General features: G+C 40.4%; 1 protein-coding gene across 1 annotated transcript in view; it reads right to left on the bottom strand.

Moving 5' to 3' along the window:
* Positions 1-18578, bottom strand: part of LOC133003504 (calsyntenin-2-like) — a 314181-nt gene that overhangs the window by 91067 nt on the left and 204536 nt on the right. Inside the window, exons 5-7 of the mRNA XM_061073253.1 lie at positions 17307-17502; positions 6690-6898; positions 368-517 (exon numbers count right to left, since the gene is read on the bottom strand). Of these exons, the coding sequence (XP_060929236.1) occupies positions 368-517; positions 6690-6898; positions 17307-17502 (555 nt within the window). The remainder of the gene's footprint in view (positions 1-367; positions 518-6689; positions 6899-17306; positions 17503-18578) is intronic.

Here is an 18578-nt window from a genome sequence, read left to right on the forward strand (position 1 = left end):
GAGAGGAAGAGGGAAAGTAAAGAGACTGGAGAAACTCAGACAGTGAGACAATCACAGAATGCAGATTCCAACAAGTACCAGACATTCAGAGATAAGCATGACCACACACACACTAAAGTAATAATATGCAAATAATCACATCTGTGTTTCTATGAGCATAAATAGATTCCTCACAGCTTACTACCCAAGCTCCTTCACTGTGCACACATTGTGCAACACAGCCATGCTGACACACACATACTGTACAAACTCAAGTAATCACACACAAATAATTGCCTTTGCGTTTCAGGAGGTTTAAACAATTCTCTGTCAGACCTTCCTGAAATCGTGGAACACAAAAGCACACACTGAAATGATGAGGGCCCACCTTGCCAGCCGGGTTTGCAGACAGGCTTGACATCAATGCGAACGGGAACGCTGTGCAGCGCCCTCTTCTGGCCGCAGTCCCAGGCTGTTACCTGGATCTCGTACTGCTGCTGACGGTCATAGCTCAGCTTCTCGGTGTTGCGGATGTTACCTGATGGAGGAGAAGATGTCACTCAAGGTCAAATTCAACCCAAAGGATAAAAAAGAAAACTCATCATAATATGTTAAATAATATCAGTCATTTAATCTTGTCTGAAAGAAAAACCTTAGTACTCAAGAGCCATAAATCTAGTGCTCTTTTTAATATTTCAAATGGAAAAATGAATAAAATGTCTTCCTATTGTGTGGTTGTGGTGAAGGAGATGAAGTAGTTTAATTGTTGTTGGTGTAGCCCACAGGTCTTCATTGTCTTTGTTCTAATATTCACCAATCAGTTAGAAAACAGATGAGATAGTTCCTGTTTGCAGAATTAAGCCCTTCTTACAGCATTCCAATGGCTCACAATAGATAGAAAGGGATTTTTTTTTCTCAAGGAGCGACTGACAACTGTGGTTATTCTGTATTCCATGTTACATTTTGTCAACGCTCTTCGGTTTGTAGTTGTGATTTCAGCAGGAGTTAAGGTCTATGTCTATGACACAGAGACCAAACAGCAGTCCTCACAGCGGAAGAGCCCACAGTTGTGTTTTACACTGGGAGGAGGAGCACAGCATCAGGTCAGGAGTGTGTCCAAGAGCAATGTCTTTGACATTTGTTGGGTTCTGCACCGTGAATCCTAGACTGACAATCTAGACTGTCCAGAGCTGCTCGTCTCGGAGATGTCTGAGGAGAGACATTTGGTCCAAATGGCCTGAACGGTGGTGCAATGGCAATGGGGTGCTCCATCATGACAATGCAGCCCCTCACAGTTTATTGGATTGGTGCGAGTTGTGGGCACACCAACACAATCCCCTGATTTGGCTCCCGGCCACTTCATCATCTTTCCCGAAATGAAATTTAAGCTCTAGGGTCACCGCTTGACACGCTGGAAGAGGACAGGACTAACAGTCTGTGTTAAAAGCATAACAGTGCTGGTAGTATGCAGCTGCACATGAAGTCTATTTTGCAGGAGATGGAAAGCAAATATAAATCAGTTGCAGTTATGGTTAACCTTTTACACTGTAAATGCATCAAAGCATTGAAGATGGATTCAAACCAGATGGCTGAACCTCCATGTGTTTATGGATAGCATTATCGTAATTACCTGCTAAAGTGCACAGATTATTTTTCTGTTGCTTTTGGCAGTTATCAAATATCTAGCCCTTAATTATCACCACAATTTGGCCTGGAGTTGGAGAAAAGCCAATAAATGTTACTGTTTAAAAACATATTTTAATGGCAGGTGACCAGTAAATTGAAACAAATACCATGATATTATTATACTGTAATATTATGTTTGTGTAAACTGATCCACTGAGAAAATGCAGTCCAGAGCTGATGAAGTTGGAATATTTAAATCTCTATGAGAAATATGCTTCAAATCAAATACCCTCAAGTTCTATATTTGACAGATCATTAAGTGAAGGCTACGTAATCACCCACTGTAATATATACATGGATGAGTGAATCTAACTTCACTGACTTCACTAGTTTACCCACTAGAATTTAAACTTTAGGAAAATGAATAATTAAAGGTTGAAGTTTGTTCAGCCAAGGGTAAAAAAATCCTCAGTATCAATTAGCAGAGTGTGTTTGATGCCAGATAAAATCTGCTTGACACGCCAACATCTCACTTGGTAAGATAATTGTGTGTGGAATCAACCTGTCTGTTTCCTCAGTCCTCCTCTCTTGCCAGTTTTCTCAGGTACTTTTATAAAGTGGCTCTTTTCAGTGTTGAATCAATTTAAGTTACAGAACTTTGTACGAACTTGTAGGTCCACTGAGAACTTGGAGAGATAAGATAAATGTAGAGGTAAGATAAATTCATGAATACAGCCCATGGTATTGTTTAAACAGGTTCAGTCTAAAGCCTGTTGGGACACGGAATAAAACAGAGCCAATGTTCATGTTATTCTATTCGTCTCACCTGTAGTTTTTCTTCTATAAAGTAAATATATCTTCTAGTAAATAAGTTTTGTTGCGAATCTCTACATGAATCTTTAATTTGTAAATTGATTAAGTTGGGAGTTTACTAAATTTTATATGTTTTTTGGAGTGAACCCATTAATTTAGAAAGCTGAGTACAATGTTTTCTGGGAAACTCTGTTATAGATGCAAACACCAAATCTGTAACTGAGAAACAGAAGAGTTTCTCGGTCTTCAGTGATTTGGAGACGGACTTTATGGAATCATAAAATGGCTGTTTGAGCTTTTTTACAACTAGACTGGTTTCTCTTTATTGTAGCCAGGGGCAATGTGAAACAGACATGTTTTCATATTCATTGCTACTTTCAGCTTTCACATTCTCTCTTAATGGAGCTGCACTTCAGCTGAGGACTTGAAGAAAGGTACTTGTCTCCTGTTTACTGACTCAAATGACTTAAGAGTTTAGTGAAAACTACCCAAAGTATGAAAGTTAGGCAATCGAGGAAAGTAAGAGAGTAAATGCAGCAGTTCTGCTCAAGTGTGTGTCTACTGTAACTGCTTTGTTCATTTGAGACTCTATAGAGAACACAGAGTGATTGTGTACTGCTGCTGATCTGCCTGCACACTGTGTTGCTTGAGTGTGTTTGCTTACATGAATAATGGGTATTTAATTTTAATTAGATTTCATTTCAATTCCAACCCATCATGATATTTCATTGTCAAATTAACTGTGATGCCTTAATATAATCACTGTAACAAATGACATCATGGTTGGGATGACAGGTAGCCTCAATCTAACACAACTGCTTTGATTAGTGTTCAGGTTTCCATTAAACCCCTGTTGCTTCATCCTCCTCCATGGTGTGATTGTTTTGAAGCCACTAAATGCTGTATGTTAAAAATTGATTGTGTGCCTGCAAACTCTCTCCCCAATTGGGGTTATGTTGCATTGTGGGCAATGTTGTATTTTTTTAGTTCAGTTAAAGATAATGTCATGTAGGTGGAGTTCACGTAAGCCATTTGTGCGACTAAACAAATCAAGCCCACAAAATGTATCTTGGTATTACAGTTTAACCGTAAACCTTTGTGAAATGTGATTTTATCCTGTATATAGTAATGCATCTGAATGTATATGTATCTACAGTACATGTCCATTGTCTGAACGTCTCCTCCCTCGTCTTTAACTGCGACACACCCAAGACGGCGTCTTTTCTCATGCTGAGCAGACTGCATGAAGGGACCTATTGTAGTCCTATAATGTGGTGGTTAATATTTGATGAATAGGGAGGGAGAAGAGCTTTGACCTGACGGGACACACGATTGGGCCGCATTGGCTAAGAGTTGAAACAGAGCTGGAATGAGTTGTTGTGTGATAACTCAGCCCACACGTGCTTGTTAAGGTTGTTTTATTGTGGAGTGACAGGTGCGGAGGAAGCTGAATGTTGATAATGGGGTAAATTTGAATATGAGTATGTGAATGGGACAATTAAATATAACTCATATGAGGACGGCATTGTTCGTCCCCCCATCCTCCTCATCATCCATCTCCCTCTCAGCTTGTTTAGAATTATTTTCCTCCTTGTTCTCTCCTTCCCAAACGTCCCATTGCCTCTCAATGCACATCATTGTCTCACTGTATCGCAGCCTCATCTCATTTCACTGTTTGCTGCCTCATCTGTTGGGCTCTTCTCTGCCTCTTTCCAACACACACACACACACACACACACACACACACACACACACACACACACACACACACACACACACACACACACACACACAAACACACACACACACATAGCATAGACACTCACACCTTTCTGCATGACGAAGGTTCCTATTCCAGCTCCTTCAATTACCACATCAACTTATCCGTGTCAGCACGCTGTGCGTGCTGTGACTGCTGGCGAGGGTGGCCAGCTAGTAAATGACTACTTTCCCCTTCATCTTGCGCTCTCTATTTGCCCTTCTATCAGAGGAACATAAACACACAAATGCCAACCATTTCTGCACCTGCCTTTGTGAGTTCCCTCCATCATTGCTTTATAATTACTGTCCAGGATTACCGGAGCATTTCTTATCTAGCTCTGTTAGGGCTACAGGTCTTTATTTAACAGACAATGCTGGCATTTTTATTGGTCATGGAAACCTAGGAATGAGTCATCCATTGCAAAGATTTGACTTCGCATACATTTTTCAAAACATGCATAAGTCATTCTAGCTGCATGCCTATAGATGTGGCATTGTTGTGTTGGTTGGTTTACCATTTAGGTCTTGACTGAAATTACTAGTGGGTGAATAGTCATCCAGGTTTGTTCAGACATTAAAGGTGCTCAGAGGATTAATACCACTGACTTTGATGAACCACGAGCTTGACAATGAGAGTTTGAAGTGAAATCTTTCAACAACTATTTGATTTGTTGCCTCTCAGGATGTATTACAGTACCTTTGACTAACTTTATTTAGTTAAAGACCGGGTATCTCTTAATTAGCAATGATTGCTTACATTGGTGGTGGTGAGCATGGTACGCTAGAACGTTTTCCTTTTAAAGATTAATACGAAGATTGATACCTTCTAATGTCAGCATTTTGCTCAGAGCACTGCTTTTAAGAAGAGCCTCACAAGGCACTATCACGGCTAAATAGTTATGTTTTTGATGTCCAGAAAAAAAAATGAAATTACCAAAAGTCAATAAGGTTAGAGTCTGTTTATCAATAATTTCATACTGTACTTACATGTATGCAACACTTTACCCCAAGACCAACGTCCTACTGATGTTATTCTTGACAAATACAACACAAATCAATAGATTCATAATTAAACGTATAGTAAGAGAGATCTAGTAACAGCTGGGCACTCTAATTTTTAACAAAAGGGAATAGTGGTGTCTTCAGCTGTAGATAAATATGCATTTGGTGGAATATGGAACACATATGGTAGTGATGTGTAAATAGGACTGAGACATATAAACTTTAGTGTTGATTGTATGGCAATAAAGCAACATGTCACCCTATGCAACAGTGTGGTTCATTGCAGTGTTTGATATTTTGACTTAACAATGAGCTCAGGAAAATCGGATACGTCAGGGATTCGAAACATAAATAATAATTTTTACTAGGATCAGGTCAGTGTTGATTTTTGTCTTTTTATTCTATTTATGTGCAATATGAAAAATGTATTATATCACCAGTCTTATTCTTTTGGTATAGTTTATCACTGCTACAGTTTTGTATCTCTCCATGATCCTCTCAGAGCACTTACACTCACTCTCACAGCCCACACCTCCTTTCCTCCCTCCATCTTCCTCCTCTCTCCCTTAGGTACTCTTGAGTTCAAGAGCTCTCAAAGCCTTTTCCTCAGCGGTCAATAGCTAAGCAAGACCCTCAAATGGAGAGAGAGGAGAGAACTCCTTGGCTGCAGCCTCTCCTCTGTATCATTTACAGGCCAGTTTTACCCTGACCTCATCCAGTCAGCCCTTTTTATTACAGCACCCCACGAGTTGGCAATGCTTGGTGGTCGGCAACAACAAAAATGTAAACAGTAATGTCTCTTGCATTTTTTAATCTTAAGCAAAAAAAAAAAGAGTAATGTAAATAGATTTTTGATGATCACATCATGATTTTGTGGAATAGATTTATATCTGTAAAACATTCAGTGTTTGTTTGTGGATTAATGTCCAAGAACAAAATTACTATGTTTAAGTGGCAATACAATAAAGTCAAGTAAATATGTGCCCACTGAATTTATTTTGCATCTATGTGTTTTATGTTTATATGTGCCCAGACTTCTATAATCTGATTCCTGGAGATGAGTGATGACTCTCTGGGCAACGCTTGACTTTGCAAAAAGCAAAGAACATATTTTACCCATGGGGACGGACATCTATCAGAGTATTACGTTTAGCTTATGTGTGTGCATGTGTATGCAGGTATCTTCATGTTTAGTTTAGACTAGGTGTATGTGGGTATGTGTGTGTGTGTTTGTGTGTGTGAGTGTATTATAGATTTTCAGACTAAAGTGTCACTGGGTTATTAAACACACTTGTTGTTTTGCTTCACCACATAATATGGAGAGCAGACGAAGATTCACTTTATTTGAAATACATATCAGAAAGTGGATGCCCTGAATAATAAACTGACACCACTTCAAAATAACACTTGTAACGCATTGATTGTCATAGACTGTTAATATATAGGTAACATAGCACGATGACATATCTTTGGATGCTTGTCATATATTTGGCGTCTCTTCTACTCACCATTGCGATCTATTGCGAAGGGCGTGGCGCTTGTGGTGATCTGGTAGTTACATATCTGGCTGTACTGTGGAGAGCAGTCCTGGTCAGTGGCCTCCACCTGCAGGATGCTGTCGTAAATCTTGCCCTCTGTCACCGCGGCGTGGTACTGGGGCTCCCGGAACACAGGAGCAAACTCATTTACGTCATTGACCTGGATGTGCACCACCGCTCTGCAGACAATAGTGGGAGACAGAGAGGGGGGAAATGGAGATTAGTGTAGAATATTATGTCATCTGCATTGAGTGTAACTGCTGTAACTGTAAAAGAGCTTCTCTTTTTTAATGTTTCATTTGAGAAATAAGAAATCATTTGATTAATTCATAAGACAAATAGCATGATGTCAAGCACATGTTGGCCAGTAGTTTCGTACAGACATTCATGATTCCCAGAGGATGAATCTTGATAACTTTACGCTGCTTTTTACTCTTGCACCAACCTGGCATTGGTATTAGTGGTTTTAGGTGAAATGCAATAAAAACTATTGAATTGATTGATTATATTTAGTTGACATATTTATTTTCCACACAGGATGAACTGTAACAATTTTGACGATATAATTAAAAGCAAACCCATCTGTCCGTTATTATTACTGTTTATTGATTAACAGCAAATGAATGTATTTTAAAAAAGACATTTTCAATACAAATAAAAAAAAACTTAGGACCAAATATTAGGACATTCTGGCCTTTGTTCTTACATTTTTACTATTCATTGTTTTTGTTAGGTCATCTTCCAAATCTATTGAAAATTATTATAGCACTAAATATAACTTCAAAGATATTTAAAAATATCCAATAAGCATTTACCAATGCCTCCACATAAATTGAATTATTAATGCATTAACCCATAACCACAAATCCTGCTGCCGATGTCTTTCTCAGCAATTGTCAGGCAGAAAAGTAAAAGGCAATTAAGGTTTGCTGTTTTCAGTTTCATTTATGCTGCCACAGCAAAATAAAGGGGTTAGAGAGAGAGAGAAAAAAAAAGAACAAAGTGGTTTTATAAATGGGAAAAGGTTATGTGTATATTCACGATTCGGTCCATTGTACCTAATCACCTCAAATGCATTACAAAGCTATATGTCTTTGAAGTCCACACACAGGAGGAGGGATATTAACATTCTTTGAAAATGCAATAGCAAGAAGGAGTAATGACTGCAGCCTCTCAAATAATGGTTGGATCCTAACGAGCAGAGTTCCCTACCAGTGATGATTTGGATTGGTAACCAGTAGTCGCAATGAGCTTTATGTTATTCACTATCTGACCTGACCCCATGGATTGCTTCGATTGCATCGCTATGACAAAATAATCTCCTGGATCGCTTCCTCTACAATAGCTGTACACACCTTACACAGTGTCCGAGTGCACTTACCACACTAATTAATCATTCCATAAGCAACCTGTCAGCTGCAATTCATGTTCAGTCACACTTCATGAAGAAGGCCAGTGTGCATCACTCTAAAACATGCCTGTATTGATACTCTACAGCAGCCAGAAGGCAAGAGAAGAGAGCCTGATCAATCCTAAGATTCATTGACTGACAACTGGTAATGGATGACGCTGGGCCAGATTAATACAGTTTTAAGCTGTGGCAGAAGTAATGCTTTGCTTCGTGAGACAAAGGGGCAGAGATGAGTATGTGGCTTATAGGATTAGCTGGTGGGTACAGTAATAACGGTGAAATTATGCAACAACAAGGAGCCGTGCATATCTCTTCAACATGTGGTCAGCTGGAGATGGAGACTGGACGACAAAGAGGGAAACAGTGTGGAGGCTGAGCCCAGGCAAAATGGATTTCCACACTGCCTTATCTGTCCCTGTCACGAGCACACAAACACAGGGGGCCATTTGTTTTAAGCCTCTGTACACAAACACATGCACAGTTGAAGGCTTTAATATAAATCCTAAATGTATAAACAACTGGTGAAAAAAAAACAAAGAAATGGAAAACAGGCATTGTAGGATGTAACTTAGTACATTTAATCAAGTAGTTTACTCAGTTTACGATTTAAACTTTTATATGTTGTTACTTTATACTTACACTCAACTACATCAGTTGAATCTACTGTGTTCATCCTTTTTTCAAATGTATTTAACAAGGTAATATCTAGTTAAAATGTTTAATATTATGTAATATTATAGTTAAGTCATCCCAAGCGATACCAAAAGCACTAAAATGAGCTCTGCCTGCCTTCCATCATTCAGTGTATAGTTTCAGAAACTGTGGGAACTTCATGGAATGGAACAGATCAGAGTTGCAACACATGCATCTGAACTCAGATAAACTGAGGTTGTGTCATTTCATGCAACACGGTTAAGATCTGCAATCTTCATCATTGAGCTCACACTTTCTGTCCTCCTCCTTTCCTCATAATACAGATGTCATCCTACACACACACACACACATACTCCTTCATCTCCCATTTCTTTCATTATTATCTGCATCATTCATTGTAACTTGTGTCATTTGTTAGTAACATAACAACTCATAATTGATGAAGGCCTCTATGTACGTAGCCCCAAACCTGACAAAATGTAATACAAGTCCAAACTATAATATTTATATTTAAATATAAAATAATCTGGTGCCAAATACCTCCATAGCAAAGGCATACACTACCAAAACTAACTAAAAATTAGACATAATCTCAGTATTTGCATTATTTAAACAAGGCAAAAAACGAAATAAATTGTTAAATATAGTTTATAAATTACTAAATATTGTTGGCTAAAAATAAATTAAATAAACTGTATAGAGCTTTAGATATTTCATTTGACCTCCAACCAACTAATGAGAAATTATTAATACTTCAGACATACAGTATTAGTCTACTTATTGACAATCTTTCTTGATTTTATAAAACCTTGGCATACATTTATATATTCTCCATTTTTGCTATACATTATTTGCTTTCAATCAAATCCATTGATGTATTTCAAAACGAAAGTAATATTTATATATTTGTTTTTAAATAGCCTTGACTATATGAAATAAGTGAATTTAAAGAGAGAAAAAAACAAAGTTAAGTATTATTTGTAAAGACCTAAACATGACAAGACTGTGTGGGTGTAGCCTGGTCAGATTTGATTTACAGTGGCCTGGGAACAACAACAAACAACACCACATCTGTCATCACATCCTGATTCAATTGTTACATCCCGTCCTCACAGAAATATGTGAAAATCTCAAAAGCTGTTGTGACATCGGCAGAACCCTGTGTTCGCAAAGGACCATTACTCACAGTGAGGAGCTGCTGGAGAAAATAGGTTTTGAGGGCCTTTACAGGATCTGAATAGTTGTTCCACCACCAGACACAAGTCGGGAATACACAAACAAAAATGTGTATGACAGTGATTCATCTTTTAGGATTAGGATTGGTGGGATGTTAATGGTGGGGCTAACAGCAGTCGAAAGGCGGCGATAGGAAGAAGTGACGGATGATGGCAGCAGCAGTGTGTGCAGTAAATCCCTCAGCCAGCCTTGTTTTGTTATATTAATGACGCTCTCGCATAAACATTACCCCCTGGTTTGCCACACTCCCCAGTGGTGAGGGAGCAAACATATGCTCTGTTCCACCGAGGCTTGTACGGAGGGACTGCGGCGTGTGTGTGTGTGATTATGTATTCATGCAAATTCACACAAATGCATCATATATAACTAAATAACTGTGACTCAGTGTGAGTGTGCGTGCGAGTGTGCATTTCTGATGGCTCACATCTGGACCAAACAGACGTCTGGCTCTCTAGGGCAAGCGTGCATGTGTGTTAGTGTGTGAGAGTGTGTGTTTGTGCAAAGTCGAGTCCATGGCCGCCATTTCCAGTGACAGAACACAGCTCATAGGCAGAGGGTCCGAAGTGAGTCAGGGTGACACAGTAACACAACTGGTTTCTGTGTCAAGGGTTAAGGGACCCCCCCCACGGGTGCAAGACTGATCACAACAACACTGCTGAACAAAGTGGATGGAAACGAGAGCCGTGGGGATGGATATCTGGAGGAACATAAAAGTCAAAGGTTTAGCAAACAACATCGTCCCAGCTAATGAGGAAATCAAATCTAAAGCCGTGTTTCAATCTGCTGTGTGAACACGTCATGTTTAAATACAACTAATGAAGACTTCAAATTTGGTGCAGGGAAGATACAGCCTCTGTCCAACGACACATTTATGATTCATTACTTCAGATCAGAGCTGGGTGTCTGTTTGTATGAGAAAAGAGTTTTCCTTTGCTGCACTATACACTTCTTTTAGAAAAACACTGCTCAGCAGAGTTTTAAGGGTTTTCCTCTGTGTTAAATCATGTGGATCTTCACATCAAAAATCTCCCTTGGTGTTTCTGCAGTTGGCAGAACGCTAAAATGTTTTAATGGCCAATGTACTGTACATGACACTGAAGAGTGCCAATGGGAGACAGTGAGACTGGCATCAAGCCGTGCGGATAAGCGGTTATTATAAAAAATACTGCAAATACGTTATCTGACCCACTTTCGTTCAAGACAGCTGTCATTGGTTAAACTCACTGTAAACACAGACTCCAGTATTCAGCTGCAGATCCATACACTTCACTGCTAATCCACAGTATAACACATAATTATACAACTCAAATAAAGTTGGGTTTCAGTTTGACTTTCATTTCATTTGCATTTTTCTTCAAACTCATGCTGAGGCCTCATATTAGTTTCTGCCGAACTTCATATATTTCTACACAGAACCAGGAGTGGGGTTTTACTTTCCATCACTCAGTCAATATGTTTGGAAGAGATATGAACAAGTGGAATGTTTAAAAATCTGCTTTAACGGAAATGTGCAGGTAGCTTCAAGTCGCAATGAGATATGTAACAATTGATTTAATAATTCATCAGCCTCATTATTATTTTTGGGGGATTATGATAATACTGATAAAATACTGATTAAACACTTCAAGAGCCGTACTCTACACGATATCCTTCTTATCTTTTTGTTCTTATCAGCCACACACTCATCTCAGCCCCTTTGTCTTGTAAAGCATATTTTAGTTAGCTTGCTGAAATGACTGAAATCATGAAAGGTTTCTCCATCCCTAGGGTTTGTGGTAAAGCTGATCTTCATGCACCTCACATCACAAACAGTTGGGGTCAGAGGTGGAGAGCCAGGTCGGAGAAGTGATTTTTGAAAAAGTGCCTGACATCAGATACTTCCAACCCAGGTTGAGAGGAGGGTTGTGAAGAAGTAATCTCTATAAACAAAATTATTCATGTGAATATCGAGAACGTGTACGTTAGGGTGCTGGCATTGTTCTGGTTTCTGTTTCCAGTTTGACCAATCACTTTTGAGTAGACCGTGTGTACCCACAGTGTGTGTGGAAGGTGGAAGAGGTGGAACATATTGACCGAATTGCATCGGCTATCAGCTTTTAAAATTATCTTCACTCATATGCAGAAAGCTGTTAATAGAGACTTGCCAAAATGGTGTGCGGACGTAAAAAACTATGAAAAGTATCACTGTTTGTGTTTAATGTGGATAAACATTTGACTTGATTGAATAAAGAAACAAGTGGAAATGAAAACAGTGTACGACGAACAGAATATAGGCTGTTGCCCCCAGAGGCAAAATCATCAGATGATATTTAATGGGCTTTGAAGTACCGATTCAATCAAACTATATTTGTATATGCCATATTCACAAATCACAATTAGTCTCTTATGGCTTAATAAGGTATGACATCCTCTGTCCTTAAACCTCAACAAGAGTAAGAAACTACAAATCCCTATGCACCTATTAAAAAAAACATGTGCATGTATCTGAACACGTCATCAAAATAACAGTGTGTGCTGAATATGTGTTGAATGTATCAGTTGCTTTTAAAATATAACATTGATTTCTTGTTTATGCATTTAAAATGTTTTACTAGGTAGGTAGGACATGACTTGAGAATTTGAACTGCCTCTCACATTGGTTCGTGCTGGATTCACTACAAACATGTTCTGTTCTGGCAAAGTGAAGACGGCAAAAGTTACAGATGTGGAAAAGGTGTTCTGACTGGAATGCATCATGTGTTCATCTCATACACATCGTTCAAATGACACTGACGCATGTTTTATTACAAGTCGCTTTGATGACAGTAGCTTTCTTTGTCATGTCCTTCATCTTATTAAAAAGACGGTATGGAGATGTTTGCAATCACTTTTCCGGGATGTGAATATCTCATGAGAAAATGAAGTGCAGCGTAAACGTATTCAAGTGCCAGGTGTGATTTCAGTCCAGCTAAATCATATGCAGACACAATCAGATACCAGCTGCATGTTGATGCCAGGTTAGCATTGTTCCTTGCTTATTACATATTCATCTGCACTCATTACTTATCAACACTCAGCTACACACAGCCACTCAAACAAAGTCATTATTAAAAGTCTCTCACACACACACACACACACACACACACACACACACACAGACAGACTCAATTAATCTTTGTCAAGAATTAGCAACACTGGATAGTAACCTCATCAATATGCAAGGAAATCCCACTTGCACATCGGCCAGCACCCTGAGGCCCTAGCACAAAAACTCCACAGGAGCCATGTGTAATCTCAATACAAGCTGATTATACTGAATGCTAATCCAGTCCATTGCCGGGCTTCACGTCCAGATACCGCTTACCCCTCATCAGACAGTATGGATCAAATCATTGATGGGTGGGTTGGACTATCATGCAGCTGAACGGAGGAATATCGACAAAACTACACGCATGACATCAGGCTGTAATCTCTGTACAGTTAAACACATAGTTAGAAAATAGATCATAAGGCTTTTTAACAGACATTTAAGAGCCGTCTCAGTGGCCATTTGTCCAACTTTACTGGCAAGTATTCAAGCGTCTGCCGAGGTGCGGCGACACCTGATCGTGGTTTGAATCTGGGATGGGAGCGGGTGTCACTTTCGTTGGTCGGGTAACTGCAGCAGACAGGCACAGATGGTGCAGTTCCTGGTGGTGCATATTCATAACTGAAACACGGAGACTGTATTCTCCCATTACATTATGTTAGCCAAAGATAAACAGCATATTCCTGCACTAGATGTATTTTTTTTTTCACTTTATCTCGCCAGGAATAATAACCATATCAACTAATAGGATTTGACAGAATGAGGTTTCACTCAAGTGTGACAAACGAGAAGTTTGGAATCTTGGTAGAATGAAGCAGTGACATATTGACAGCACTGCACAGGGTCTTGTCTGCGTGGAGTCCCCTGGTCTTTGTCATTGTAGGAATTTGTAACGACAGCTTACGCTAACGAGGCAGAGCTTTTGGCCCACCTCTTCACTCCACATTTAAAAAAGTGACTTTTATTTGTTAATCTTGTGTGTGTCTGTAGGTGGTTGTCTATGTGTTTGTCTGTGAGATGCAAAATCAGCTGATCTATCCCGGCTCCGCAGCTATGGTATTTGTATTATTTATATGTAAATGTAGGGATATCAGTGTGGATGTGACTCAGCATTTGGGATTTGGGAGTGAGTGTATCAGTGTGTGTTGGTGTGTGTGCATGTATATCGGCTGTCCTTCAGTGTGCTGATTTGTTGAGATAATTAGCCTCTCCAAACTGCTGCGAGGTGAGGACACACAGGCCTCTAAGATTCACTAATGATGATTTTAATCACTGTAGTCCTGAATACGTGGCCACAGAGACAATCATCAGAAATCAGTTGATCTACCCTTGTTATGAATTAATTAACCCCACCACCCCTCCGCACCATCCCCATGACAACAGAGCAACAGTCTCCAGGCATGTAACCTCTGGGCCACTGTGTCTCACCTGTGCTGCGGTTAAGGTGCAAGTCCTGGAAAGTATTGTGAATATCTCCTGCTTCGTGAGGAGGTGAGACGTCCCTCATGCCTTATTACTCCACAGCAACTTGTAGAAAGTCACTCGGAGAAAAAGGTGTCAGCGTGTGTGGAACAGTACAGAGATGTAAACTTCAGATTTTTAATTAGTGAGATAATATTATTGTTTTTCTTCCACTCCATCCAACCCCAAGGTTCAGTATTCACATCTACATCTATACGAACCCTTCACAGCTCAATTTAAATAGTTCCCAGGCAGATGTCAGCCCAACAGTGTTGTAGCATCGTTTGGATTTTGTGTAAATTTTACCTAAGCAGAGACCGTTTCCATGAGCTCAAGGTGAGTTTTGACATTTTGCTGAGAAGTGATTGAGTCAAACAGTGTGATTTAGAATCGTAAAATCCATACACAACTATTTTGTGCTCTGACTCAGAGAGAGGCAGGTTTTAATGTCATGTCTCTCAACCCTGCTGACAATGTTCCTGACAATGCCAACAAGAAGGGAGATAAGACATTTACCACCTTCACAGGATGATACCATATTTCAAAGTTTGATGTGACATTTTCGAGCAGAAAAAACAAGAAATTCCAGTCATCATAAGAGACAGTTTTCAACAGCCAAGGCTGAGGGAGCAGACATTTGTGAGTTTGTACCAGAGAGAGAGGGACTGACAGAGAGGACAGAGTCACACAGCAGGAGCGGGCTGAGCTGTAGTCAGCCTGGGAAAAAAAAGACGATGGGAATGAGAAGTAGGCCAGCAGTCAGTGGTAAGCAGAGCAGGGAAGAAAAGAGGATAGAGAAAGAAATTTAAACTCATCCTGTGTCACTCCTGATCCTCTCCCCTGTCCTCTTTAGCTGCTAATTTTCTTGACTGCCTTCCCTCTCTGCTGTTGATGTGTCATGTGTAATTTGAGCAAAGCCTCGGGCAAAGCTTCTTCCTTATCCCTGTTAGCTTCTTTCTAAATCAGAGCTGGCGAGCGAGCAAGTGCTGCGGCGAGAGGCCAGACACCTCCTCTGAGAGTTGCCAGGGAAAGGACAGGGCCATTTAAAGTGTCCCCAAATTCACTTTCCCCGCAGCATCGGCCTGACTGCGCCAACCCAACAGGCTGTGCATTACAGCGTCCAGTGTGACATAACAGGGCGCTTAAAAAGGGACATGGTCAAAAGCACAGAGAGGAGGCCACGCATGACCAATCAGGTTTCCTCCCTCGGCCCCTCCTATAGCAGAGTGAGTACTCTGCTAGTCGGTATTACAACCACTGAATACAATAGTTTTGTAACATTTCCTGTTGGACACCTGAACAAATACAGAGAGAATACAAAGAGATTCAAAATGGCTGACCATACATTCCACATTCCTTGTCTGCCGAGAGTTACGTTTTCCAGTCATATTAAAATGGGGATCGGTGTTAATCTGGCAATCCACGCCCTGTGAACCTGACTCCACCACCCCTGTAGGGGTCCGTGTGCACCCTAGTGGACATCGGTGGATACAGGCATTTACGTCTAGGACCATAGCCGTCCCGAGAAGACTGGCGCCTTCACAAGTGTATGTCCAAAGGCATCTTTTTCATATTTAAGCTATTTGGAGTGACACATAAAATAATTTCTCAGCATATTTAAGGATGTTTTTTTTGTATTATTTTTGTACATGTATTTCCAAAACAGGACCCAGCCTTATGACTCCTATGACTTCTAAATCTACCATCGCAACAGTATGAAAATAGAAGCAGAAATCACCCTCTTTACCTTGTACACCAAAGTCTGTCTCTCTCTCTCTCTCACTCTCACGCACACACACACACACACACACACACACACACACACACACACACACACACACACACACACACACCTTAACACACACTAACACACACAGCAAACGCTTGAAAGTCCCTGAAGCTATTATTCCAGGTTTAGCGTGTGTACACTATGTGTCAGTATGTACACACATATATGTCTGGGTGTGAGTGTGTAAGCATCTATAAGCCTGACGAGATGATAGATTTCCGTGCTTGGCTCCATGTTTGAGGTGGTTTGAGAGGTATCACAGCGAAGGGAGATTCAAAAGGATAAAGTCGACAAAGGCAGTTGTATGAAAGGCTGCATGGAGAGCAATTTCAGACAGGGGCTGCTTTCAGGAGAGCCAACAAGTGTGATTAATAGTTTTTATCAGTTGACCTCTTTAAAGCAGCTAGTGGCGTCGGAGGAGGCGGGTGATTTGCTGTGTTTGCTCTCTGGGATGCAACTGGAGCCACGAGAACAGAGGAGGAGAAAGAGCTGGAAACTTCTACTGAGCGTTATTTGAATCAATTTTAACTTTGGGGTAAAGCTTAGTATTTTGTAAAAGCAAGATAGCATATATGTGAGGAGTAGTTGTCTCCCTCAAGTTTCATCTCATGCTGAGAGATTTAAAAACAATTATTTACATTTTGATGTTTGTTTTTTCAACCAGCATTTTGCCTGTATTAGAAACTGTCAGTGTGCTCTGGCATATAGCTGATAATTTGATAATTTTATCCGTTGTCTAATAGATGATGAAAAATACAAACAGTACCTGTTCTTTGACATAATTTAGCTGAGCGTTTTTATAATTTATTGACAAATGATAAAATTCACACTTATTCTAAAAAAAAAAGTCAAATCTACTACTGTGAGTCTTCAAATGGCCATGTGAAGTGTGCATGTATACATATTGTGCATGTACTGGCATATTCTATCAGGCTTCTGTGCTCAAACCCTGGTGTGCATATCACTTACTTGTGGGACTTCTTGCCCTCCGTTCCCTTGGGTCCGGAGCCACAGTCGTGAGCCTGTATGATGAAGGTGTATTCCTTCTGCAGCTCGCAGTCCACCAGGCCGTGGGCCCTCAGCTGGCCCTCGCCTGACGTTCCGTTCAGCACCACCGCTTTGAACGGAGCCTCCAGCCCGTGGATGTTGAACGCACAGATCTCCCCTAGAGACCAGGAAAAGGAGAGAAGAGAGGAAAGGAGGAGGTCAAGCAGGTGCGATGGTTCACACAAGAAATCCTAAAAGAGCATATTTGTGTAAACCGTATCCTTTTGATATGCAGAAGAGAAACACACAGCGGAAGACACAGTGATTGTCACAGCTTGACCTCTTTCATGCAGAAACAAAGATGAAGCGGTGGCCATAATATAAAACTATTGAAAAATGAACTCCAGTGTTTCTGGGAATACAGAATGGGACAATATTCGAGAACCTGCAGCCTCTCCTTCTTCACAGCTCTAGCAGGACAAATCAAATACAGTCATATCAGCAGAGCAGGTTACAGGACAACTGTGTGGTGTTACATTTGGATGTTGGAGGAAAAAGACAAAATGGAATAAAAAAAGGTAATATTGGAGTTTTTTATATATATAAGTGCAGTGCCTGTTGAAATCACCTGTTTGGAATGGACTGTTTTTTTGTCTGTGGTGATAATGGTTGCAGTTTGCTTTCTGAAACTGTAAAAGTGACCGGCAGTAATTGAGCCCCAGAACCCTGCTGCTCCACAGAACTCTGAAGCTGCCCCCCCCCACTGCTGCACAAAGAGCCGTTTATTCACCTATTCTTTTCAAAGTCCATTCAGAAAGACAAGTTGGAGAATCAGTTGTTCTTGCCTTTGTTGTAAACATGCCCGTTGTTGTGATCGACAGCGTCACTTATATCAATGAGCATTGGTCGCCTGCTTATTCAAATTTCCTTAAAGGACCCATTGTATGCCCATTTTACCACAGTTGATATGGTTCCTTGGGGTCTTCATGAAATGTCTGTAACATATTTTGGTCAAAATACCACAAGGATCATTTAAAACAGCACCCTTTTTACCCTGTCTAAAACAGCCCTCCTCAGATTGACCTGTTTTGAGTGCCCCGCCCCCCTCTCACCCCCGCCTCCCTCCTTCAAGAGATACAAGCGCCCAGATTTTTAATGTGCCCTTTAAGATTTACCGTGTCACGTCTCCAAATCGCTTCTTGAATCTACACACACTTCTATCGGCCCTTAACTACACAGGCAAAGTGTGAAGCC

Source organism: Limanda limanda, chromosome 6 (genome assembly GCF_963576545.1).
Source record: "Limanda limanda chromosome 6, fLimLim1.1, whole genome shotgun sequence".
NCBI classification, from domain to species: domain Eukaryota; kingdom Metazoa; phylum Chordata; class Actinopteri; order Pleuronectiformes; family Pleuronectidae; genus Limanda; species Limanda limanda.